The sequence below is a fragment of the Caloenas nicobarica genome, chromosome 1, assembly GCF_036013445.1.
Source record: "Caloenas nicobarica isolate bCalNic1 chromosome 1, bCalNic1.hap1, whole genome shotgun sequence".
Lineage (NCBI taxonomy): Eukaryota > Metazoa > Chordata > Aves > Columbiformes > Columbidae > Caloenas > Caloenas nicobarica.
In genome coordinates, this window is record NC_088245.1 from 145,750,594 (window position 1) to 145,777,301 (window position 26,708).

The 26,708-nt window shown below is 37.7% G+C and overlaps 1 protein-coding gene across 3 annotated transcripts in view; it reads right to left on the bottom strand.

The window, feature by feature from the left end:
- CBLB (Cbl proto-oncogene B) overlaps nt 1-26,708 on the bottom strand; it is a 138,840-nt gene that overhangs the window by 46,768 nt on the left and 65,364 nt on the right. For all 3 annotated transcript variants that reach the window (XM_065646408.1, XM_065646415.1, XM_065646425.1), the window contains 5 exons: nt 21,496-21,642; nt 8,221-8,377; nt 4,379-4,500; nt 2,194-2,331; nt 553-640 (listed from right to left, as the gene is read on the bottom strand). In XM_065646408.1, coding sequence (XP_065502480.1) covers nt 553-640; nt 2,194-2,331; nt 4,379-4,500; nt 8,221-8,377; nt 21,496-21,642 — 652 coding nt within the window. The remainder of the gene's footprint in view (nt 1-552; nt 641-2,193; nt 2,332-4,378; nt 4,501-8,220; nt 8,378-21,495; nt 21,643-26,708) is intronic.

Sequence of the window (26,708 nt, forward strand, 5' to 3'; positions counted from 1 at the left end):
TCATTTTCTCTACAAAGTCAGTCCCTTTAGGCACTTAATTATTTCTGTTGCTTTTCCCTGATCTCTCTTTCAATTTGCACAAGAGACAAAGAAGAAAGGAGAAGGACCCTGGAACTGGTATCTTTGTGATATATGAACTATACTTTTTCCCCTGGACCTGTCAAGAAACCATACCATTCCTGTTCAAGCTTCAAAACTATAATCTGGTCTTGATTTTATTTCTGTATTCCCATCTGCTATTAGCAAGGAAACACCAAGCTACATAGACCTGCAACATAAATATCAGAAAAATCTTTAATAACCATTAATGCATTTCTCACTTGGAAGAGGCTTAGAACAAACAAAACTTTCCAAGACATGCCATCTGCATCACCCCCGGCTCTAGAGTTTAAAGAATTATTATCTTGTTCTTCATCTAAGCCATTCTATCAACAACATATTTTCACTCTTATAAATTCCGTTCTCACATTTTAATAAAAGCTTGTGTCACTGCTAAATGAGATGCTAAGGGAAGCGAAGATTACAAAATAACTGACAAACTCTAAAACATACCTGTGTGACTTTTATGTGATCATGTGGTGTGGGTTCACATAAACCCGTCAAATCAGGATTATAACTTCGTCCATCTGGAAACAGATAGCTGCATCACAGGAAGACTGTTATAAATACGCAATGTTTCTTTAGCTTTATTAGCTAAATAATACACATGGAATTTCAAAGGGGCAGAATAAGTTAGAGTAGACATTAACTAAAATGCATCATATTTCCTCAGCCATCTTTCTTATCTTTTGGGTGCAACTGAATTGCTATGTATGAATTTTGAGACATGCTCAAGTCTATTTATAAAAGCATAGGAAAGATTTTGACATCACATGCAAAGCTACCACCAGGATGCATCTGAGATTTGGTTAGCAGATAAATTTCTCGGGGTAGCTCAACAGAATATTATTTTAGAACTTCATTTCACAGTGAGCTAATGCTTGCATTGGTTCCTAGTGATCCCTCCACTGCGAGCATCATGTTTGGTGACTCTATAGGCTATTTCAAGTAATAGACTAGAAGGTAACATACATTTATTATGTATGTTATATACATATGTATATAATAGTATGACACACATATATCTCTGTATATTATGACATATATAAATCTGTGTACATTATGACAAGAATCTACACTGAGAATCCAAGATGCAGACTGGACTTCAAGCAAGAACCGATGGGGGCATCTCAATCCTGTGGGAAACTAATAGTAGGTTAAGTGATATTACAGAGACCATAAGTTGTTCTATATTCAGATTTATGTTATGTCTAACTTGGAAACAGTTTCTTGAAAGTAGTGTTGTTAAGTCACACTGTGAGAAAGTTATATTTGCATAGGGTACAAAAACTTGACTGTGCATTAAATATTCTCAGCTCTAGGTTTTGTTTGCTCAGTTTTTGTCAAGCAGAAAGACTATAATTGTAAGTGTGGTTTTTATTACAGATATGAAATCACCATACATGGAAAAAATTACTGGACTGTGGAGGACTGATAAAAATTGCAAGATTGTAAAGGGTTTCAATCTTTTTTTGAGGACTGATTTTCTTTTTTTTTTTTTTTCCTTTTTTCCCATTATGATCAGGTGGACATATCAAAACATGTATCCCAGTGAAAAGATTCTGACACCAAAAATTTGTCTGTTACTTCAGCTAACTTAGTAAAGATGTACTACTTCTCCCTACGAATGTAGATTCTCTCAGAATGGTAAATCTTTTCAGGAAACTATTAGAACCTGGAAAATGTTCTGGCTGCACAATATATAAAAAAGCAATTACATAGCTTTCAAATCATTGTCCAGAGTTCGACACATGAGTAACTGGCAGTAGTAATTGTTCAATAAGCTTAAGTGCACTTGGGACTCGTATTGGGGGTAGGGGAGGAGGAATCAATGTGACAGCTGCCCGATGTTATTTTCTCCTGGAATTTATCTGCTATGAGATATGGCTTTGGTTAACTTTGGTTAATGGAATTACCTGGAAACAAGTGGTTTTCAAATGGGTAAAAGGGATGGTCCTTAAACTCCAAAGGAATGCTAAGCACCATATCCAAATTTTCTGTTTTAAAGATCTTTCACAACTACCCATATAAGCATCAGAAGAACAAGAAAATCAGGATTTCATACATATGGTGACTATAAGAATTTGTACTTACAATCCTTCCCGGCTGCCATCAATCAAAGCTTGAAACAGAGGCTTATTGTGAGGTATAGTCTGCAATATGTTCCCATCGCCAGTCACATATCCAATGGCCCACTGTCCCAAGCGAGTGCAACTCAGTCTGAAAATGTAGCTTGATAAAAACAGGATGAATAAAAAGTCAGTGCTAATCAGAGTTCAGCAAAACAAGTGAAGAGAGCAAGGATGGCCTCTGGTTAAGACACTGAATTAAGTCTCTGAAGATTTGGGTCAGATTCACAATCCTGCCACGTGTTCTTCGTATAGCCTTAAATAAACCTGCATCTCTTATACTGTCAGTTCCTCATGGGCAGAAACAAGGTAACGGTAGCACCCTACCCCCAACTTTTCATTTGCTTGCTTTTTAGGTCTTCAAGTGAAAGCTGCACATTCACTGTGAATAGTCCTATGACACACATTTAGCCATGCCCATAAACCTTTTCAGGAACAGTGTATTATATTATCAAGTCTCCACAGCTACAACACATGCCTTTTGTGCATACACGAAGGGAAGGAGAAATAGAAAACATATTTAGATGCAACAGAAATGTGAATGATGAATAATAAAAACTGCTCTACTAGCAATGTTAATTTTGTGTGTACCAGAGGTGGTGAACAGGACAGAACATATATCACTTCTGCTTCAGAAAACACAAGATAATACGAACCCAACCAGACTTAGATAGCTGGGAGTATACATAACAGACAACAGAAGGAAAAGAAAGACTATAGACAACAGTATCAGGCATGTTTAGTTCTTCTTGCTAAAAATTTGAGTCCCTTTAATGTCAGATACCACCTCATATGCAAAAACCTCATTCAGAAAAACATCCCACAGTGAAATACCACAAACTCAATTTTGTATTATACAGCAGCTTTTCTTAATTATGCATCAATATTTTATTTCCTTCCAAACTGCTTAAAAAGAGAAATCTTAGCCTCCCTGAAGTTTGACATGGCTCTTACAGACTTCAATGGGGCCAACATTACATTGAAGTAGTAACTATTCATTTGAACAGGATCGTGTAATTTTCCAGGATTGATTAAAGAAGAGATTTCACTTCACATCTTCTCTTTCACACTCCAGCATTTCACCAACACAATTCAGAAAGTAATTTTCTGATAGGCAGTAGAAAGTTATCTCAAAACTAACTCTCTATTTACAAGGAATAGAACGTGCTGATAGACTTCTCTAAAAAGTTCCAAAATTATGCACTTTTAACTACGTATGCATGTGATCCCACAGCAAAGTTAGACAACTAGACATTAGGGAAAAAAGCTTCATAAGTGAAAGCTAAAAGCAGCAAAATAATAGTTAACTAATATAGGATTAAATCTATTAATGAATTTTATTTCTCCAATCTTGAGTGCAGAAAAAAAACCCAGGACAACAGTAGTGGCATAAACAGTAAAAGTTCAGTTAGGATAATTCAGTATGTAAAGCACCACATAGAAAATATTTAAAAACTCTACATGTCATAATATTTAATCTGATAGATTCCTTTTTTAGATGCAGAATTTGTGATATAGAATCATTACTGGCAAAGAAAAAAAAAAGAACACATAAGGAACACATAAGCACTGATTAAATTCATAATTTAAGTGTGCTACCATGAAAGATATTGATGGTTTTTACTGTTAAGCAACAATTCAATGCAAATTTTGAAAAGAAATTATATTTTCAAATATGCTTTTCAAGAATGCATTGATTGTTGTACCTAATTCAGAAGAAAGTAAAAGCAATGTAATTTCTTTTTTTTTCCTGTTTATTTGTACTTAGACTTTCGTGTGTGCTAATATGATTTTTTTTGTTTCATAGCTGTAGAAGAACTATGGCATAAAAAAACCAGATCATGGTTGCAAAATTCCTCTGTCTTAAAATCTACAAGTTCAGTATTTTCTGAACATGGAGTTCTAAACTTTAGCATTAAACTATTTTTAAAAATACATTTTGATAGAAATAAAATCACAAGTATAAAACCCCAAACTACTACTTCTCTGATGCACTCTGTTACGAAAAAAAAATGTAAAAGGTCAAAAATTCACATCTTCAGTCTTGTATCGAGTGTGTCATGCAATATAGAAGTATGAACCTGAAATAATTATGTAGCTTCCGAGACAGCAAGTTCATTTGGAAAGGAATAATCAGCAAAACCTCTCACCTCCCAGGCTTAGTGCTGTATTTCTGCAGCCTCGCTTTCACTTCATCATATGTCAGGAATGCCATATATCCAGGATGCGTCACAGCTAAGAAGTTCCAATTCCTTAAGATTGAACTCCACGGCTGAAAACAGAAGACAAACAATTAAACAGATGCAGCCAGGTAGTTACATATTTCTAATAAAACTCAAGCCAGTTTGTCAGAGAGACCGATTATGTTTTAGCTTCAGATGAAAAATACGCACTTTTGGTTAAGGTTTAAATAGTACAAGAGTGTCCTGTACACCCAGCTGTGCTACAAGGATTCTTTCAAAAGAATTATTCCAAGAACATCAAGTGTAAATTTTTGAATCTCCTATTTGTAGCTACATAAAATATTAAACATCATGTTTACTTAGAACCTGCAGAGTATGGCTCCAAGATGGCTTAATAAAAACATAATTAAGCCTATTCTTGAAAGGTCCTGAGACACTTTCAGAGTAAACAACAAGTAACACTAACAAATGAAGACTAATAAAGCCACTAATTTGAGCTGTTGTTCCTTTTCTTATTGTCTACTACTTGATTTCTTCAGTTACCATAACAGTATTACAGCCACAAAACAAAAATTGACAGCACTTAATCACGGTCTTTGCTGACTCGAACAGCAAATGCTTCAGAAAACTCACTGAAATATGCCTGACATGCTATCAGTTCAAAGAATACAGAAGAGTCCTTTACTGTAAATGAAGGATTATTTTTAAGTAGTGGATTAATATAAATATATTAAGTGTTCACTGGTAGCATTTGGAAATATAAGAAACTGCCGCTGAATGGTTTGGAGATTTAGGTATTTGTCAAAAGATCAAGGCAGGCGAAGTTAAGCAACACAAGAGGCTTGTGGTCTCACATGGCCTGCAAATTCCCTTTAAAGGATCTTCTAAGGGCTAGCAAGGCAGAGACGAAATGCCTTTGCAAGTGACACACTTGAGCAGAGTATCCCAACAGTTCTGCCTGAAATTACGATACATTTCCCAGGCACACCCTAACCACTACTTAAATGCAGATGAACACCTGTTTGACTCTAAAATTAACACCTTTTCAAAACAGATGCATGAAACAGAACAGTAAGGTTTCAGCACAGAGGCCGCTAGAAACCTCAGGTGTTCAAATTTGTACAAAAGAGAAAAATGCACAATCCCAGATGCAACACCGCATCTTGCCAGCTCCTATTTGCACCCTCAAAGATGGAGCCAGGCGGCTTCATCACATGAAAAATGGTAGTTGCCCTAACTAGAGACAAAAAGGAGTTGACTCTTCCCCCTTCACCACACCAGCACCGGCACTCCCTTCATAAAACCACATTCTTCTTCCTGCTGTGTTACTCGAGTGCACACACAGAAATCTAAAAGGGTGATCGAACACTCAGTATTTTGATGTTTTGTTGGACTGTGGCAATTTAAAGGCTTGCTACAGTACATCATATAACAAATTCCTTGGTTAATCACAACCACTGGGCTCCTAAGTTGACAGGAGATAACTTGGACTCTCCACAAAGTATCACACTACTGCTTTACCTGGGAAATGATGTGACAGTACAACTGAAAATCAAAGGGCCAGAACTCCTAGCTTGCCTCGTGCACACGGAGTATTACAAAAGCGAAAATGTTAAATGGGAAAAGATTTGTATGCTTTCTCTTCTACGGAAACATTTTTGCATAAAAGGACAGCTGGACATGTTAACAGTGACAGAATGAAGTTCCTTTCCTTCAAAGCATCCATGTATTCTGCCGTGCTAACTTCATCTCCCGCCAGAGAACACGGCACTTAGAGCTGTGCTGCACACGGTGGGGAGGCAGGGGGAGCAAATTCACTTTTACAGGATCTCCACAAACAGCAGCCTTGCTTTCCTCTGTGAATAAGCATCACCATAAACATAGCTTTTCTGTAACACAACCCACTGTTGGCAAAACAGTATTTTGATTACCTAAACAATTGGGATTTTGTCTCCGTGGGTGTATGCACACGTCGTTAAAGAAGCTGTTTAAAAACTAGAGAAGTAAAACGCAACCTCTGGGAGAGGTCCTCAGACTAAGTTCAGTGCAAGTTCAACAGTTATACAGCTATTGCACCAGCTGGTAGTCTGTCTGGCAAAAATCCTCTCTCTGCTTCTTTGTTAAATTAAAAGTTAATCCTAACCAGCCTTCCCTCCTTACATATATCAGTACTGCTGATCCCCTTTTTCTAGCATCAGGCATGGTAATGAATCAAACCAGCAATGGCCTTACAAAGAAACTAATGCAGACATATTCACCGGCTTACAGAACAAGGAAAATAAATCTCATTTGAGGCTTCTGTCCTGAAGTTTAATGCAATCTGTAAGATCCCACACAGGGTCAGAACAAACTGTTACTCCTCAGATCACTGGCTTCTCATTTAATTTTACATTTGATGTACAGACTAAAAAAAAGAAGCAACAAATCACACATGCTCAAATCCTGTTATTATTTGTAAGCAGAATGCTTATGGGAAAGAATATTCTACAGAAAGGAACTTTAAATGCATTTCATAGTGATGTATGTTGCAGCCAATGGGCCTCAGACATTCTGCAGTCAAGTCTGAGATCAAGATTTAGGTTTGATTAGTAACCCGAACACCATATTAGTTTGCTAAATACTAAATACAAAGGGAGAAACTTTGACAGGACTTGACGTTCAGACAGGAATGCTTGATCATATCAAGCTCCACATAAAGGGCAAAGCTTAGGAGGATTTTGCTAAAGCAGCATAAAGTAATCTATGTTCTCTCGTATATTATTTCATCAAATAGAATGCCCAAAGTTTTGTTTAAACCTCCATAACCTGTGTGTGTGACCAATGTTTGTGGTTAAATTTAAAAGAGAGATTACTTACACCATAACATTTTAAACTTTAATAGTTTTGACTCAGAATGGAGAAGAGATGATCAAAATGCTGTAAACTAAAACCATTAATCATCTCCTGCCAAATCTTAATATCAACTTTGTAATGGCACCCTTTCCCATAACAGCAAAACCAAGAAAGCTAAACAAAGATTATCACAGAATGACATGGAAGACGGAACAGTAATTCCTTGCCCTTCTTAAACTGCGGGGGCTCAGAACTGGACACAGTACGCCAGATGCGGCCTCACCAGAGGAGGAGGAAAACCTCCCTCGACCTGCTGGTCACACTTTTAATAGAGATGCAAAACAGCACCACCTTCTATATTGATTAAAATACTTCTAGTATGCTCTCTAGAATGGACACAAGGTTAACAGAGGCATGTGACTTACATACGAGCTTATTTCAGATAAATATTACTTATTAACAGTAATACACTTAATGCTATTTCCAAAGATAGTCCCTTGTAAATAAACAGCACAGCATTAATGGCAAAAATATGTTCATAGAGAGTTAAGCTTACATTTAGCCTAAAAAGTCACATGTAATTTTCCTTATGTGTTTGCAGAAACACTTCATATTGGTATATATAGATACAAAAGCACAATGAAAACACAAGTACCTGAAGGCCTACATTTTTAAGAATGCATTTAAGATTAGTGAAAAATAAGTAAGCAGCAAACACAAAGATACTGTAATCATACTAAATATGTGCAGAAATGAAGCAGGAGTTACTGGATGTTTTCAGTTTTTCAAATGTAGGTGTTGATTCAGAGTTAGGTGACTCCGACAGACTAAAAACAAAGCACAATTTATTTCTGAATTCCAGTGTTTCAGTTATTTCAGTTTTTCCAAAATATCTGCTTCCTTGACCCACAGGTAGTCATCTCAGGGCACTAAGCTTCTAAAAATTCATATAAGTATCTAAAATTTTCAAACCTTACCTGAAATAATCTAGTGAAGATATCAAATTCAAAAATCGAAATGTAGTCATTGCAGGTCAAGTCAATAGTAGATTTCAGAGCCATTGCTTCCAAACCAGAGCTTATCTGATGAACTTCATGAAGGCACTGCCTGAACACTTTCCATGGCACTATAGTTCTGTGAGAGGGGTAGAAATAATAAATTCAATAAAACTACATATTTAATATTTGATACCTTATTTAGATGTCAGAACTGGACTTCTTTTAAAGAAGTAGAACATTAATTTGGTTTCTCTACAGAAAAAAAAAAAAAACAAGTTTTTTGAAAGCAGCCTAAGCAAATGAAAGCATGGTTTACCTTCTTTTAAACACAGTCAAAGTGCCATTTGTTTTACAATGATAAATATCAAGTTTCCTTCAGAGGACAACAAAAAGGACACTGCAGAAACTGAAATTTCCTACCAAGCAGGTGTAGAAATGAAGCTCACACCCTCTCAAAGATAATGTGAAGGACCAGCTCTGTTTGGTAAAGAACTCCTTTCTTTGCAGCCTCTCTTGTCAGAATGCTAAGCATCAATTCAGTATCTACTGTGGTAACTTTTTTTATAGCTATAGCTCATAAACACTGGTCAAGTAATCTGACAGCACCAACCAGCTACCACTGATACCAACCTGGTGCACCCAACGGACTACTACCCGCTGCTGATCTTCCAGACAGATGGGGAGGAAGCGGCATCCCGTAGTCTGAGGGAAATGAAGAAAGACTTCAAGGCCTTGGGACGAATGCTGAAAGAGTCTGGGGCTCAAGTTATCTTTTCTTCCCTCTTTCCATTTTTGGGTGATGATGTGGGATAGGTCTTCAAAAAGGGCAAGAAGGAGGACCCGAGCAACTATAGACCGGTCAGCCTCACCTCCATCCCTGGGAAAATGATGGAACACCTTATCCTTGGTGCCATCTTAAGACATATCAAGGACAAGAGGGTCATCAGGGACAGTCAACATGGCTTCACCAAGGGGAAGTTGTGTTTGACCAACCTCATAGCCTTTTATGAAGACGTAACAAGGTGGATTGATGATGGCAGAGACGTGGATGTGGTCTACCCTGACTTCAGCAAAGCATTTGACACCGTCTCCCACAGCATCCTCACAGCAAAACTGAGGAAGTGTGGACTGGATGATCGGGTAGTGAGGTGGACTGCAAACTGGCTGAAGGAGAGAAGCCAGAGAGTCGTGATCAATGGGGCGGAGTCTAGTTGGAGGCCTGTATCTAGTGGAGTGCCTCAAGGGTCAGTTCTGGGACCAATACTATTCAATATATTCATCAATGACTTGGATGAGGGAATTGAGTGCACTATCAGCAAGGTTGCTGATGACACCGAACTGGGAGGAGTGGCTGACATGCCAGAGGGCTGTGCTGCCGTCCAGCGAGATCTGGACAGGCTAGAGAGTTGGGCGGGGAAAAATTTAATGAAATATAACAAGGGAAAATGTAGAGTCTTGCATCTGGGCAGGAACAACCCCAGGTTCCAGTATAGGTTGGGGAATGACCTGTTGGAGAGCAGTGTAGGGGAAAGGGACCTGGGGGTCCTGGTGGACAGCAGGATGACCATGAGCCAGCATTGTGCCCTTGTGGCCAAGAAGGCCAATGGCATCCTGGGGTGTATTAGAAGGGGGGTGGTTAGTAGGTCGAGAGAGGTTCTCCTGCTCCTCTTCTCTGCCCTGGTGAGACCTCATCTGGAATATTGTGTCCAGTTCTGGGCCCCTCAGTTCAAGAAAGATAGGGAACTGCTGGAGAGAGTCCAGCACAGGGCAACAGAGATGATTAAGGGAGTGGAGCATCTCCCTTATGAGGAAAGGCTGAGGGAGCTGGGTCTCTTTAGCTTGGAGAAGAGGAGACTGACAGGTGACCTCATCAATGTTTATAAATATATAAAGGGTGGGTGTCATGAGGATGGAGCCAGGTTCTTCTCAGTGACAACCAACAGTAAGACAAGGGGTAATGGGTTCAAGCTGGAACACAAGAGGTTCCACTTAAATTTGAGAAGAAACTTCTTCTCAGTGAGGGTGACGGAACACTGGAACAGGCTGCCCAGGGAGGTTGTGGAGTCTCCTTCTCTGGAGACATTCAAAACCCGCCCGGACACCTTCCTGTGTAACCTCACCTAGGTGTTCCTGCCCCGGCAGGGGGATTGGACTAGATGATCTTTCGAGGTCCCTTCCAATCCCTAACATTCTGTGATTCTGTGATACTGTCCAAAGACAGTTGCATGCATATTAGAAGACATGTCTTCTCAGATCGTCACCTTCGCACATTCTTGCAGGATGGGGAGTATTTTCAGACAGTAGTGAATGTGGGAAAAGGTGGAAAATCAGGATAGAAGGAAATGAAAATTACCCCCTCTAATACAAAGCCATATTCTGTCAAATTCAGTTCTTACTTGCACAGTCAAAGATATTGCAGATTAGTTATTTTGCCAGCCAAATGCTTGTATTTGGAACCTGACACGAGGCCATCACTTGAAAGTGCCCTATTTTATCACTCTCAAAACTATGAGAAGTTGTCCAATAATAGCAATTCTTCTTCTCACGTCAGTGGGTGAAATCCAAATTTTGCAAAGCCTAACATCTTCTCTTAAAAAAGTTCTGCCTCATGCTGAAAGCAGATATGATGTTCTAAAAACATTTTAATTAACTGAAATGTAACCAACTATTAACCAATATATAGCTATTTTCAGGACTTAACAAGATTTCACACATTCATAATAATATTTTCTTAATAATTGCTAAAATGATAAAAGACACAATCCTCAAAAATCTCATCAATATTTCTTGCTATTTCTATTACTTAACATTGCCTTATTTTTATAAGAGCCAAAAAATTTTATTCCAGTTCTTCTTACTATTTTCTTATGCAGAAATGTATATAACTTGGTAGCACAGTGCTATGGGAAAAAAAAAAAAAAGACCAAGTTGGTACCACATATCAAATATTCTGCAGTTAACCTAAAATAAAACAAATAGTAATTTGAAGTACAACACTAAAGACATACTCCTGTATTTCTACCGCATCAGGCGTTCATCACATTTGTAAGTGCAAAGAAATCTACTTGTTAATTGGAGGCTTATATTGAGAAAGTCATAAATGACAAAATGTGAAGTTTAATAGATCTCGGCAGATACTTTCATTTATGTATGAAAAACAGGAAACCACAAAGAGCTGAAGAGAGATACCACATCAGATGCCATTTAAGAAAGAATGCACATCAAATTTTGATTATGGTAAAGAGAGAATGAAATGTTGCATTAAGTTCAGAGAATGAAGTTGGAAAACAGTGCTTTTGTGGTGTTACAGTTGTGTTAGTTCAAGTGCCTATTGCTTATTTAGTTCCTGTAACTATGGCTCTGAAATGTCTTCTGGGTCTCTATGTAAAACATCCTAAATGGTTACAGCACCGGGATCATGCTGAAATGGGGTTAGAATAGTTTTTTGGGATGTTTTTTTGAGGGGTAGGGGTTGTTTGGGATTTTTGTGTGTTTTGTTGTGGGTTTTTTAAAAGGATTAATACAATAATCCTTAAATACAAACCAATAGAGAATCCATCAGGAAGGAATACAGCTATACTATGTCTTACAACTGCTTTTTCATGCCTCGCCTGAGACAGCTTCATGAAAACATCTTCATTAGATGAAGTTAATAAGTGGGACCTTTTGTTATCTATTCACTGGCACCCTGCACCCCAAAATCCCAACAACAACGGACAAAGCAAAAATCTTCAAGAACATATGTTTTTAGAGCTCCGTTGGCTAGTGCTTTGGCTAAGACAGAAACCAGATGTTGGGAAATGAGTGATTAGCTAATGAAATAACATCTAAAGTTATTTTGTGGGACTACTCCAAGAACAAGTGTCTGAAAAACTGGTGGCCCCAAATTAAAATTCACTAAACTCAGCAGATTATTTTTTTTCTGCAGCTTTATGGAATAGGTCTTTTATCTTTTGCTTTCTTAAATAAAGCTGAGAATTTGTTGTAAAAAAAAGTTAAGTCCTATTTCTCAGCAGCTACTGTTACACAGCTATCATTCCTAAATACTTGGAAAGAGCACCAGCCAGGGACCATTTCTCTTCAGGGGTTGTCATATGCAGGGACAGGAGTTGGACTCGATGATCCTTGTGGATCCCTTCCAACTCAGGACATTCTATGATTTCTCCCCAAATGTGTCTCTCCAGTTTATATGCACAAACTGCTGCACTCTTCTGAGACCTTGCAGAGAGCACTCACTCACTTAAAATGAGGGTGCAACTTAGTCTTTAGAAGGTGGAGGATTCTGCAGCATCCTCTTCTCCTGCTCTGACAGACCTGCAACCTGGTGACCTTTCAGGTACACTGAGAATCACCATCCTCTGGCAGAGCTCTAGGAGGATGTGACACAGAAAGTGTCCCACAGGGATGTGGCAGTGAAAGAGGTTTTCATAGAGGGCTGGCAAGTTGAGTTTCTTTTGAATTAACATTTCACTGCTGTTGCTTTCTTGTGTTTTAGGGGATACATAGTTTTTGAAGGTACATTTTCATTATTCAAATCTAAAGAGTTATTTTAATTGTTAAGGGAAATGGCAGGGGCAGTAGGAGGGGGAAGAGAACAGGACCCATCAAACCAAGCTTGAGATTTGGACTGTCCTAGTTAATATCATGCTTAGATTGTTAATTTTTTTTTTTAACAGAAAAAAAAAAGCCTTTATAGAAAGAAAAAATAGGATCCTGTTTGTAACGAAACACTGCCTGCAGTGTTCAGCTCCTGAAACATAGAAGGTATTTCCTACAACTATTTTCAGTGATCTTTGTCCTTGTAGTATTTGTTGCATCAAGCCTTAATGATACCCTGCACAGTAGGCTGGCAGGTATTCTGCACATGCCTCATGCTGTTAGGCTGACCTGTAAACACTTGTCTAGGAGGAGATGAGTTAGTCAGCTCTGCGACAGTCCATCAGAAAGATGTGATGTGACATCCTGGTAACAGTTCTCCATAGAATTAGGTTGAGGAAGTGCAGTGTCTCAGTATTTCAGGTATTTAGTCATAGTTAAGTAAGTTATCCCTTCTCATGGAGCACACATGACTCCAGCTGAGAAGTTCTGGGGAGTATCTCATGCGAAGTACGGTACTACATAGCGACTGTACTTCCCTCAGATGTTTAATGCCCAAAGTTAAGAGCCCTGCTACACATGCACACAATATAAACGGATACAACCAGGGCTTTGGTAACAGCTTCTCTTTTTATAATAGAATTTGAGGAAAAATAGCGAACACTGAAGTAATACTAGGTGTTCTGCTCCGGCAGGGGGATTGGACTAGATCTTTCGAGGTCCCTTCCAATCCCTAACATTCTGTGATTACAAAAATATCTGACTACATTACAGGTACATACTGTTATTGTGCTACATTCTTATTTTATTATGACCTCCAATTGATTCAAAATCTTCAGAAAGGTAATTTTAGAAGCAAACAAAAATATGAAGGAAGCTGAAACGCACAACTTATGCAGCAGAAAAAGGTTATGGAGGACCTTTTACAAGGAAAACTTAATCTCTGTCTGCCAAACTTTTAGGAAACATTTCATCCATACAGTACCTTTGTACTGACTTTCCACATCATTAGAGTAGAAGCAAGCCCATATCAATTTAAGGAAAGAAAACACAAAATAAAACAAATGATCCTGAATATTTTTTTTCCTGGAGAGGCTTTCTGTGCACATCTTCTCTCTCCCCTAAATCAACAAAACTATCTATCTTGGCATTACCTCAGGCTTGTCTTCCTATTTAAGAGTCCTGTCAAAAGCCTAAAATAAGCCACTTCTTCTCCAAGCCTCTCAAAATGACACTACTTCTCCTCATTTCTTTTGCAATAGTAAAATTAGTAAGTGTACTTGAAGAACAATGATGAATTAAAAAATGTTCTGATCAAAGTATAAGCTTTTTAAAAATACCTTCAGATAGGATGGTATCTATGGACTATTATTGATACACGGAGGGAAGCATCACTCTGTAGTCTCAAATAGTGTTTTAAACACCACCCACACAACTTCCATATGCCTAAAGGAGAAGGATTAGAGTCCAGCATGTAATTTGCAAGCAACTTAGCACAGGAATTTAGGTCCTCCCGTCCCTCCTGCCCTGATCATGTGTACACAGGATTTTCTTAAACTCCCTGAATGTTGCTGCATTATTAAAAAGCAAGACATGAAAATAAACCTGGAGAGGCAGCAAATACTTCCTGAGCATGCAGAGTACAGCACTTCAGCCAAACTGTGGAGATGCAGATATTCTGGAATGTCAAGTGGCACCGCTCCCATTCGAACCAGACCAGACCACAAGTATGTCTAGGAAGGTAAACATGTATCTGTGTAACTTACAGTGAATATTTTTGTCTACAAGAGACTCTCTCAAATGTTGCCAGAAAGCGTAACATGAAAAGGGCATACTGTATCCAGAGCAAACTCAAAAATATTCAAGCAAATGCTGACCCAGATAGAAACAACATTCTTTGCAAGTCTACACTGAGCAACGTGGATTTTAGTTTATCATCACTGAACAAAGGATTTTCTTAAGACTGCTGCTTCAGTTTTAAGTGAGAGGCCACATGTTTTCATGGCTTCTGAACTGCAGAGCAAACAACTGACACACAGAAGGCTTGAGAAGTTCCTTCCTAAGGGATGACAAGAATTCTGTCATATTGGGCCAATAAAATTGTTAGTGACCTCATGCAGAACAAATATAGGAAGTCCACAGTTCTTGAAGTGTCCCCAAAGGGATGCGCTTGTCTGTGTATTTCCAACTTTTACTTCTAATCACAATCCAAAGCACATCTATGCTTTTGCACGTCCTTTTATACTTAAAACACTGCCTCTCTTGCCTATCCACTGAGAATCTGTTCTCCTGCCTCACAATCTTGTGTGCAAACTATAACTTTATTTTCTCTGTCCTTTGTACATGCAACTTTATTCTTAGCCATCCAGAAGAACTGTGAAGACCCTTGTCCTCTTCTGTTTTTTAATCATGTCTTGCAACTTTCCACTGACTAGCTCTTCTTTATAATATTATCCATCCTCTTGTTAAAACTTGTTTATCTTGCACTTCTATGAAAAACATCTAGCAAGATTTACAAGTCACTAGCTGCTGGGTAACAATACCTTCTGCCTCTAGCTCAAATTTTTAAACTAGGGTACCAATAAAGGTATTTCCTGTGCTGCTCGTCAGCCGAGGGAGGAACCATCCTCCAAAAACCCCATTCCCTGTTTACTTCTTTCTCTTTAAAAGTTTCTGTTGCTAAAACACTCGTTTTGATGGTGATGTGCGGTATGGCACTCAGATTGCTGCCTCTTCCTCTTTCACCTCTCTGTATCTTTTGGCTTCCCTTTACACTTCAGCTCATACTCAAATTTGAAGTCCTCTGGGCCAGGAGCACCTCTTCAGTCTGTATTTTTACAGTGTTCAGGTAACAGTGTGGCTCCTGGGCACTATCTGCAGCAAGAACAGGAAATCAAGTGATAAATTAAGGGGCTCAACAAGGTGCCAAAATCTAGCTTATCTAAGGTCTCACTTTCTGACAGCTAAATGTTTTTGAGTGAAGTTGTGCAATGTGGTCTGCCTGTTCTACTGCTTCTTCTCTGAACCCAAGCCAGAGAGGCTACGTCTGTTCTATCCCGAGCCAAAAAGCACTGACCACAGCAGAACCACAGCTACTCAAAGTTTAGACTATCAATCTGAAATACTGTTTAACTGCTACCGAGAAATCGATAGCCACACTTTTTTTCCTAAATTCCAATTAAAAAAAAATACATTTCAGGCATCATCTAAAAAAAAAAAAAATTATCAGAGCTTTAAAATAGTCACTTGTTTGACCCTAGCAGTGAAAGAAATTCTGTTTCTTCAGAAACTAAAATGTGTGGGGACACAAAATTTATCTGACAACAATAACAGAAATGCTTTCAACTTTTTAAGGTTTCACAGTGAAGAGTAAGCCCTTAAAAGTTAAAATAAAAGGCATAACTATGGAGAACTGAAAGCCTAAGAACACTGACATTTTGCTGCTGATTCATTCTGCAACATAAAGACAGCCACAAATCACAAATTTCAATAGTTACAAAGCCCTGCATGACTTCACCGCAGCTTTCAAATTAGGAGGCTGGAAAGATCTGTTAGGTCATGTCGCCCACTCCTTCTCCATTCAGGATCACTCCCAGTGGTATTTTGCACATTTCTGCTCAAAACAGAAAACTAGTAAAAGCTGCAAGGTACTCTTAAAATGAGCGAGGAACCAGGGGAAATTAACATCAAGTACTAAACAGTGATAAAATGTGGATAATGAAGAAGCTATCAGATTATGTTTTATATGCATATTTACAACTCACTGGAGATTACTAAAGTATATGTAAACAAATATAACTGCTGATTACATGCCTTACAATTTCACAGTTCCACTTAACATTACTATTTAGCTGTACATTTAACTATCATTTGCTTCAGCACAACTATAATGGTAAACCATGGGTAAAGATTCACTCCACTAAAACCACTTGCTCCAGTAACTGTATACTAGTAATCAGTACGAATTCAGAAATCACATCTCAATTTCACCGCTTTCCTGCTTTTGACACTACCAAGGTCTGTCTTGGTGTAGATCTTAACCTAAAATCTTGACCTTGACCATGGTGTAAAGTTTGTGTCAATTTATTCCTTAGTTCTTCTTCAGACAGCTCCTCTATTTTCTTGAAAAGGCTCTCTTCCTCCTCATAGTCTGTGATATACCAAAGAGCTCCATTCTCAGCCTATTCCAGTAATTCAGCCTTTGGAAAGGTGTCACTCATTCCTGATATTTGTCTTCACAAAGCTAATCCAAAACTCTATTACCTCATCTCCCCAACAAGCTTTTCTCAGTCAGCTTCCTTGACAAAGTCAATACACCAAAACCATCTTGGGCCTTCTATGCGGACACCGCTGACCTCCTCACTCACCTCCTAATTTGGATACACGTTCTACATTGCCCTTGCAGAGAAATCAGTTCTTCCACTTCTTCCTTCATCATATTGTCCACATTCTCCTTCCACCCAAATAATCAAAATCTCATTCTCTCTCACCTTGATTTATCAATCTTCCCTGTAAATTCCTAAACCCCACATTAGTCTCTCCAGACCCTTTCCAAATATCCTATCAATTCCAAGGTTTCCCCTTCTCTGAAACATATGATACTGGAAAACCTCACAACTATAAAGGCTCTGACTATTTACCCCTTTTGTACTCTCTGCCTGTGTGAGGGCTGATGACTTCCATCACCAATGTATCTGCTGCTGTCACAAGCACCACAGCATTCTGCCTCATCCAAGCTTCTCCAGCAACTACCATTATCTAGAAGTTTTGTAGAGGTGTATCAGAAATACAAAAGTTGAGGAGGTATTTGAAGGCCAAGAATGTGGGAAGTTCTCAGCACGTGGCTCTGAAGAAGCCATTCAAAGAGTTTTCCAAGTTCTACATCGGTGTTTTCTACAGAAAATTCAGAGAGGAGCTAGATGTGTGATCATCAGAGACTTGAAATAGCCTAGCCACTTATTTTGCTAATGAGTTTGAAGTCATGTGAACATACACCTAACCAGCTTTAAACACTAAAAGAATGAACGCATTCTATGACACTTATTAATAACAGGATGAATAATGTAGTTGCAGCTGCACAATTTTGCAGCCAGTGTTCAGATAGACAAATGTAACAAACCAGCAAAATTAGAAGTTCCCCATTTATTGGGGAAGAACAGTGAAAGAAATCAGATACAGGGGTTTTTAAGTTACAAACTGGACTCTTGGAAATTTTACCTTTTGGACTGAATACCTCAGCAAATTATATGGTTTTCTGTAAACAGAAGTGTAGGTCATATTTACAAAAATTGAAAGCCAAAGAGTGGACTTAAAAACATTAAGTGGCTATTGACCTCCTTCTTGCTATTTAGAATACTTCAAAATAAAAAAGAAAAAAATGACAACATTTCAGAAAGAAATCAAGGCAGAAAATACATTATGGGAAAGCTTCCAATTCATTATGTTTAGGAACAGGAAGATGATTTTTATTATAATATTATGCTGAAAAAAATCATAAATTGATCTAGTAGTTCCAATTCCCTCCTTTCTATCAGACTAAACGATGCATCAGAATTATTTCTTGTGGTATAGTTTACTCATTAAAAGCCGAGATCCAGCACAACTTACTTTTTATTTATGCTCTATTCTTGAGCAGTATTACTTAGCGACCTCAAAGTAAGGGCTGCTTTTTGTAAACAAGTGAGGAGTACAGGCTTGCCCTATAAAACAGTGATGCAGCCAGGGAACATATAAGACAGTTCCTCCCTGTCCTCCTTCATTTGCACTACGTGCCCATACAGAGTTTGAGGTTTCAGATAGTCCCAGGGGCCTATCTTGAGGTGGTCAGGTTACAAACAGATTTTATCAGTTGTTTGCAACACCCAAAATCTTTATGTAGGCTCTACTTCTGGGGAAGTGATACTAGCATATTTGCAAACTAATTTCTCATAACAGGCCCATTGTAAAAGATGTGGCTTGCAGGCATACCTGCCACATATTTCTAAATGGATTAGAAAATAATTAATGTTTAAAAAGCTTCAGGCATTTTGTTTAATGAAGACATTAAATGTAATGCCAATAAAACTTTTTCTCATCTGTTTATTTGACATACATGCTGTTACATGTTTTACAGTTACTTAAGCACAATTAACTAAACCTGAGACAATGGCAAGGCTGCCAAGCACAGATCAACTCTTCACGGTTTAGAAGACAGGTAATTAAAACAGATTCAGTTTATTGGAAAAGAGCTGGAAACACTATAACAATGGTTATTTACCTAGTCTGAAAGGAAGCATCTGACAAGCAGAACTCAAAAAACTTCCAGGCTGTACTAGATGACCAAGAGTATGTATGTAGTTAACTGGATGTCCTGAAACTGCCTTGATTCCTGGGCAATTTGGTGCATGGATGCTTAACAGAAACACCTAAACCGACCCTATCTAAGTGCACAGGGAGGGGAGGACTTCAGAGGGTTAATACTGAAAGTTCATATTTAAAGTTGTATTTTACGAAGAAATTTAGATAAGCTAGGAAAAAAAAAAAAACAACAAAACCCCCCAAAAAACTAAAACCAAAACAAAACAAAAAAAATCCCACAAAGTTTAAAAAAGGTATGGTAATAGTTCTGGGGCCCTAAAAAGGGGCACTAGAAAGAAGCATTCCACGGATTGAGCCAGGAAGAGTTAAGTGCGAAAGGAGAGAAAGACAAAGGTAGAGCTGAGTTGTTCAGATGGACTGATGCAGTTGAAAAATATTTCTTACCAACCTTGTTCTGACAAAAACTTATTAATATGTTACAGTATCCTACTGTCTGACACTTCAAGTAACTATCACTTGTGCCATCTCCCAAAGGAAACTGGCAGGACCATTGGAAGGAAACTTGAAGGGAACACTTGAATCTCACATAGAAAGCACAAGCTAGTAGAGAAATATAAAGAGGAACGTGATAGTGAAGCTGATGAAACGAGTAAGATGAACTGACAGAAACAAACAGTAGCTTGCAGAAGATGAGGTCTGTAAGTTGCAATGATAGAAATGCAATTTGCAATCGAGACAGCTGATAAAGGTCATTCAAGGACAGAGCCCAACAGGAAAAGAGAAGGACCAGGAAGAGATTTAAATTCTGAGAGATGCTCAGCCAAGGGAGAAAGGGAGGAAGAGAAAAACACTGAACAGAGATCATCATGGTTAAGTCACGTTTTTGGAGGTCATGTTTTTCTTTTTCCGACTGACATGTTTTTTTAAGAGCCTTATCTGATAGAGAGCCCCTACGCATCACGTAAATGAATCCTTCAGATAACTTTATCTGAACATTTCTGGGTACTTTAAAGGTCATCTTCACATTGAAATGAGTAACACAAAACATGGTCAGATTCTTTTCCTCTAACAAAAAGAGGACTGATACAATGACTTGATCACACTCTAACATCATCTATAGAGGAAAGAAATTTGTTTGAAGACTGAAGTTACCAGGTAACACTATAATGAAACCAAAATGCTGGAAGCTAGCAGTAGGTGTGTTTAGACTACCAAAAAAAGGTAATGAAACTGTTGAAAATTCACACTGAAAGAAACTAATTTGAGAAAGTGCCAACCTACTACACTGGCATTCTAAATAAAGAATTAAAGACTTACTTTAAAGAGCTCTTCTTGGTCAGTAAGCATTTTTGCAAGAATTGTTCTGTGATTTGCTATGGCCTACACTGTGGAAGATATCAGACTTTATGATCATAATGACTGCTCCATTATATCGTACAACATTCAAAATCGCTTGCCTTCTCCCTCTTATGTCACTGTTACACTACTAAACGTTCCATGAGAAAGTGATCAAGTTATGCATCTTTTATTCACCTGTATCTGTAATCATAAACAAAACTGTTTGCCAGAAACAAACAAAAGAACCTCTATATGCACAACTGCCTACTTTTACATTTTCGATATTGCATTTGCTATATGGATTTAGTCACATATCTGCAAGTCAGACTTAGCATTCATTTTATTACACATTATCGAACACTAAGTTTCTCCCAAAACTGCTTTTGATTAAACTTCTGACATATCTCCAGTTTTTCTATCTCTTTCCATAATAGAACTTGAACAAGAGTAGTCCCCTGTGACTATGTTACAGTTGTAGAAAATCTGATTTGATAATAAGAGATAAAAACATTATTTCAAATACTTAAAGACCACTAAATATTGCAGTAGTTAGAAACTAGTAGTTAAAAACTTTAAGATGGGATAAGGAAACATATTGTCCATGACACCATCATCAAGTTGCTGATTCAGACTTCAGAGTTATCATTTGTATAATATATACATATAATGTGAAAGGACAAGATTTGCCATATACATTATGAAAACAATGTGCTATCTTCACCCTAGAATGGAACTGATAAACTTCATGCAATGTAGTCTAATTTGTGACTGAGTGTAAGTGTCCTGTACAGAACTACCCATACATTTTTACTCATCCTTTAAGTGAATTACAACATTGAAAAAAAAAAAAATCGTTAATAATGAATTTAGCAATTTCAGCCAACTTAAAGACTTGGACAAGAAATGACCTTTAAAATGCCCACCCACATACTTAGAACCATCATTTGCATTTTTGAAAATGTCATTCCTTTTTATGCTTACAACTATAAAAAATAAAGGATTTTGCAAAGTGTTAGTACTTACTTATCTCCAAAGAATTTTCTCCAGAAATCTGCAGCATCAGCTTTGGTGATACGAAAGTTATCACCCTGGAACTGGCCATTTGGAAAAATAGCTTTGATTTCTGCTAGCATGTGGCTGAAGATGAGGGACAGCTTTGTTAGGTTTCTCCTGTGGATATAAAAAAAAAAATATTCAAATCAGATCCTTAAAACTGAATAAATTGAATCAATATTTCAGTATTTTATATATCCTACATATTTGAGAAATATAATCACTGTATGACACAAGAAAAACACTGAGCTTTCAACTGAAAACTCAAAGATATATAAATCAGCACTTTGTGTTTCCATGCACTTCTGAGGACATATTTATCATAAGTCTTCGTGAAAATAAAATCATTTGTTAAGCAGTGGAACAGATTTGAGTTCTCAACTGCATGTTCCAGATACCTTTCTCATCCCTGTAAAGATTAAGTTTGTGTGTGTCTACTTCATGCAATCATTATAGAAGCAGGAATGTATAGAAATTAGACAGCTAATACATTAAAAAAAAATCAAAAATCAAAACAAAAAAACCCCAACAACAAAAAAAAACCCCAAAAAACCAAAAAACAACCCCACCCCACCCCCCAAAAAAACCCCCACCAAACAAACAAAAAAAACCACAACAACAACAAAAACACTACATCCACACACCTCAAAATATGGTTTTATATGTGACATCTAACCTATTTCCATCCAGGTGTCTAGAAATATAAACACAGCATGGGATTAGGTTTACTCTTTTTTTCCTATGACAATTCTGTTTTTTATTCTCCCCAGCTTTTCCTTACTGCATCTACTTCCTATTCTCTTTTTAAAGGCCTAAAGGCCTTCTCTTTAGTTAAAGCTTGCTTTCAGTTTTCAGTGGCGTGTTAGGAACAAAAAATCAAGCTGCTTTGGTATCATTTTAGTTCCATAAACTTTCTAGACTTCCATCAGCTAATCAAAACTTATTTCGTTATTGGCACAGAAATCCCATTTGTATAGTGCAAAGAACACAGAATCCTTAAATATAAATAATCCTTTTGTATGGAAAAATCTGTGAGAGATCGTGGGGAGAGGAAAGAGAAGAAGGGTGAAGCAATCTCTATTAATTTCCTTCTGGAGATTCCTTAGATGATCCTGGCAGTAAAAAACAAGCATTTTCCCACCTGATACATGAAATACAGGCCACCCAGGAGACTGAGCAGTTTCTGATGAAGAACTATATTCTTATTTACTTCAATAAAGTATTTGAATGAGTTAGAAGTGTCCTGTGTTAAGTCCATTCACCTTTCATGATTTCAGGTACTACTTCGTAGTGCCTCAAACAATTTAATGGAAGACATAATAAAAATCTTTATCAATCATGTACTTTATAACTGCTTATACACAGTATTTTAAATAAATTCTAACTTAGAGTAAGTCCCTAGCCACATGAAAAGATTAAGAATCAACTGATAGATTTTTACAAATGCACACCAAATTACTTTCAGAATTTGAGTGCTCAAAATCTTTGGGGGAAAAAAAAATTAGTAGAACAAATTTAATGGGATGTTCCTAAAATAACACTCAACTTAGTACTGAAGCAGTAATTATTTCAACTAAATCTGTGGAAAAGTTATGACAGAGATCCCTGTGAAAGCTGTGTTGCAGATTTTGCTGTAGGTTTTGCTACCAGGAAAACTATGCTAAAGATCCTTCTTTTGAAAATAAGTGATTTAAAACAAACAAACAAACCCCTGATGAATACTCTCTCTCCCCTCAAGATTCAGAGTGGTTATAGGGCTAATTCTTTCAGAGTGTTTTAATTCCTTCAGTATAATCAGATGTCTATAATTATGATGCCCAACTGTTCCTTATTTTCTGGATTTGTTCCTTGCTATTCCCCTTCCTGTTTCCTTTGTACTTTAATTACACACACGTGTCCTTTATTATTTTACTCCTCAGAAGTCAAGCCTGATGCAGAGAGCTAGCAACAGCTATTTTAATGTGGCTCCCTCAGCCTGCCCTAAATGCAAGATTAAGCGAGAAGCTTTCTGTACTCAGGACAGATGACAACATGACTCGGTGCAAGTTTGAACAGAGCTCTCCCTTGCCTGGCGCACTATGTATCTGTGTACATTAGCAAGGCGCCCTGCTGCAGGGCTGCTTGTCAGGCATGAATTTACCTAGGGAGCTACTACAAAACTTGTCGGATGGCACAGAAGAGCTGAGCAGATCCATGGTCTAGACAGACCCTTTGACTCACTAGATTCTAGGAGGTGAGAGACATCTTAAAGGATCATATTGGAGCTACACCTCAAAAAAAATGGTATCCAAATTATAGCGAAACAATGGTTTTAATGCCTCAGCAATCAGCCTTCATGGTTTAAAACTATAATGTACTTTCACTGGCAACCTGGAACAGGTTTCCTCAGTTGTGTGATGCCTGGTACAGAGCACAAAAAAATCTCCTTTATGTCTGTAGAGAGACTGTTTTTCATGCTGATGAGAAAAACCTTATCTTTCAGAAATCAAAAATCCAACAACACTGCCTCTTTATATCAAAGTGAACTGAGATGATCATTCTCCATAATATAATAGCTACTGTGGTAAGATTTAAAAAATATTTTAACACAAGACAATGCTATATCAACTGCATTTCATGTAATGCATAGTGTAGGCCTCTTCCATACTATTTGCAACATACGTAACACTCATTATTCGATGTTTTTCCTATGATTCATGCTTAGCTTTTGCTAAATTTCTTTTGCTAACTCAAACCGATGCCATACAGTTCAAAACCATTTTAGAACTTTATTTCTGAAGTACTAGTTTTTCAGTCATACTTTATTATTTGTTGCCAGACATGCTTGTACACAACTGATCTACTGAAGAACCACCAAGATTCAAAGCAATGCCACAACGCCCAAGTTATAAAAATTAAAAACTGTATTTTCATTTAGCATAATCTTGTAAAGGTCTATTGAATCAGTAAACATCTTTTAGTTAATCAGAAGAAACACGCATTTTGTTAACTTAAAAATTCATCTGTCTTTTGGAGTTACACTTCATCAGCAAGTTTCTAAAATACAGACAGTAAAGCCTGAAAACAGGAATTGTGTGTTCACTTTTCAGTAAATGACTGTATTTTTAATCAATTTTCCCTTCAACTCTGGGGAGTGGGGTCAGGCTAGAGACTAGAGAAACGCAAAGATTTCATAACTAAAGGACTTTTCAAATACCTAGTCACATGCAATTTGAAAATAGGGTTTAATAATGGAAATATTACAACATCTCAACCATAACCAGAGCAGTGGCAGCTCCAGTAGCAGAAGGTCTGAAGTAGGCCTACCCTCCTGTATTTATTAAACAGGAAACGGAAGCATGACTGGTGTGCAATAACCTAGGTGAGTTTCGGCTCTGTCAACTTTGTGATCACAGTACGAAAGTTAGTGTTACTTTTTGGAAGGCACTATGGCCTGGCGAACAGAGCCGGACAGGGAATGAGGCAGTGGCACCTCCTTTCTGCCACCGGCCTGGCTGATGCGGTGGGAGGCCGCCCGTGTCCTGCGTTTGCTGCCTGTGTGTGCGGATGAACAGAGTGAAATACTCGGAGAGCTCCAAACAAATACATTTGGCAGAACCAGCATATACATAAATATACAAAGCAAAGCAAACTTCTGTGCCCGGACCCTTCACAATTACTGGATTTCGCAGATGATAACGAAGTCTTTTTAACAATATGTACTTATATCCCATGCAACAATTTGAAAATGCATAAACCTGCTTACATACTGAGTACATTGCTTCTACTTATGCTTGAATCTTACTATCTCCCATGAAAACCAATTATTATTTTAGAACTACACATATTTCTAGAAAAAAATAGTGTCTCTCTTTGCATTTCTGTCATTCCGAAAATGAGGTTACTGCTGAGTTTCCTTCTTCATTGCATCTAGTAAGTGTTTAATCTTTCTGCATCCACGTAGATATATTTTGTTAAATAACAACATGCTGTAATAAACAATACATCAACTTTCCAGGCTCATAATATATAACTCAATCCCCTGGCACAGCAGAAACAGTCTTTAGATCTAGAATAAAGTCCATTTGGCAGCTAAGAATATTTTAGATAAATCTGACACAAAAGTGTACCACACTATTCTTAAACAACAGATAATTCCTCTACAATTCTTATTTAGAATAATTGTACAAAGACAGCTCTGTTACTTGGCAAAACTGCAAATCATCACTGCTTGTGAACCAAGATAAAAGAAAGTTCGAAACGCCTTCATGAGGTGAATTGTTGATTTTAAATTTTAAAAATCCACACTCCCCAAATACTAAAGCTTCAAAATCCAAAGCATCTGTACAGAGCTCATTTCACATACTTAGTTACACTCAAAACAGATTTCTGATCCATATGCTCAAGTTGTAGTAAAACACAGGGATCCTACAAAATACACGTTACTAATTCGAAGGGACAGAATAGAGTCTTGTGATGCAGGTAACAAAGAAGGAAGTAGAGACATATATACCAAGCTTTTCCACTCTGGTCTCTGATGGCTCAGCATTGCATTTTGTGGCCCAGGCTTCCATTCTGTGAAAAAAGCCCTTTCCTAATCATTTCCCATTTGTATTTTGCCACCATGAGGAAAATCATGGCTGCCCATAAAGCCCTTTGACAGATTACACTTCTGCCATTAACTACTGCAAGCGACACAGAGAGGAATGTACAAAGTTCAGGAAATCACAAAAAAAAAAAAAAGCTGAAGAAACACAAATTTCTGAAGATCTCCAGAAAGCACAGGAACATGACTAAAAATGACATATGCTGCTAGCAGTTCACTCTTGATAATCCAGTATACCCCTGACTCATTTATCCCCCCGCTTCCTCTTCCAGAACTTCCCCTTTCACAGACAGTAAAAAAAACAACCAAACAAAAAAACACAAAAAACCCCACCCCAAAACAGACAAAACCCACACCAAAACACCACCACAACACAAACACCAAAAAAACTCAATGCTGCTGGTTTAGAAGACTACAGCTGTCGAATACAGTTAGAAAGCCTTAACAATGGAGCTTCCCTTAACACTTCAGAGGAAGTAAAGGAAACCAAAGGTTCCTGTCAACATGCCTGCAGAGAAAAAAAAAACAACTACTGTCTGCCATCATATTTGGCAATCAGATCAACTCTGCATCTGTGCAATAATTATTTTTAAAAGCT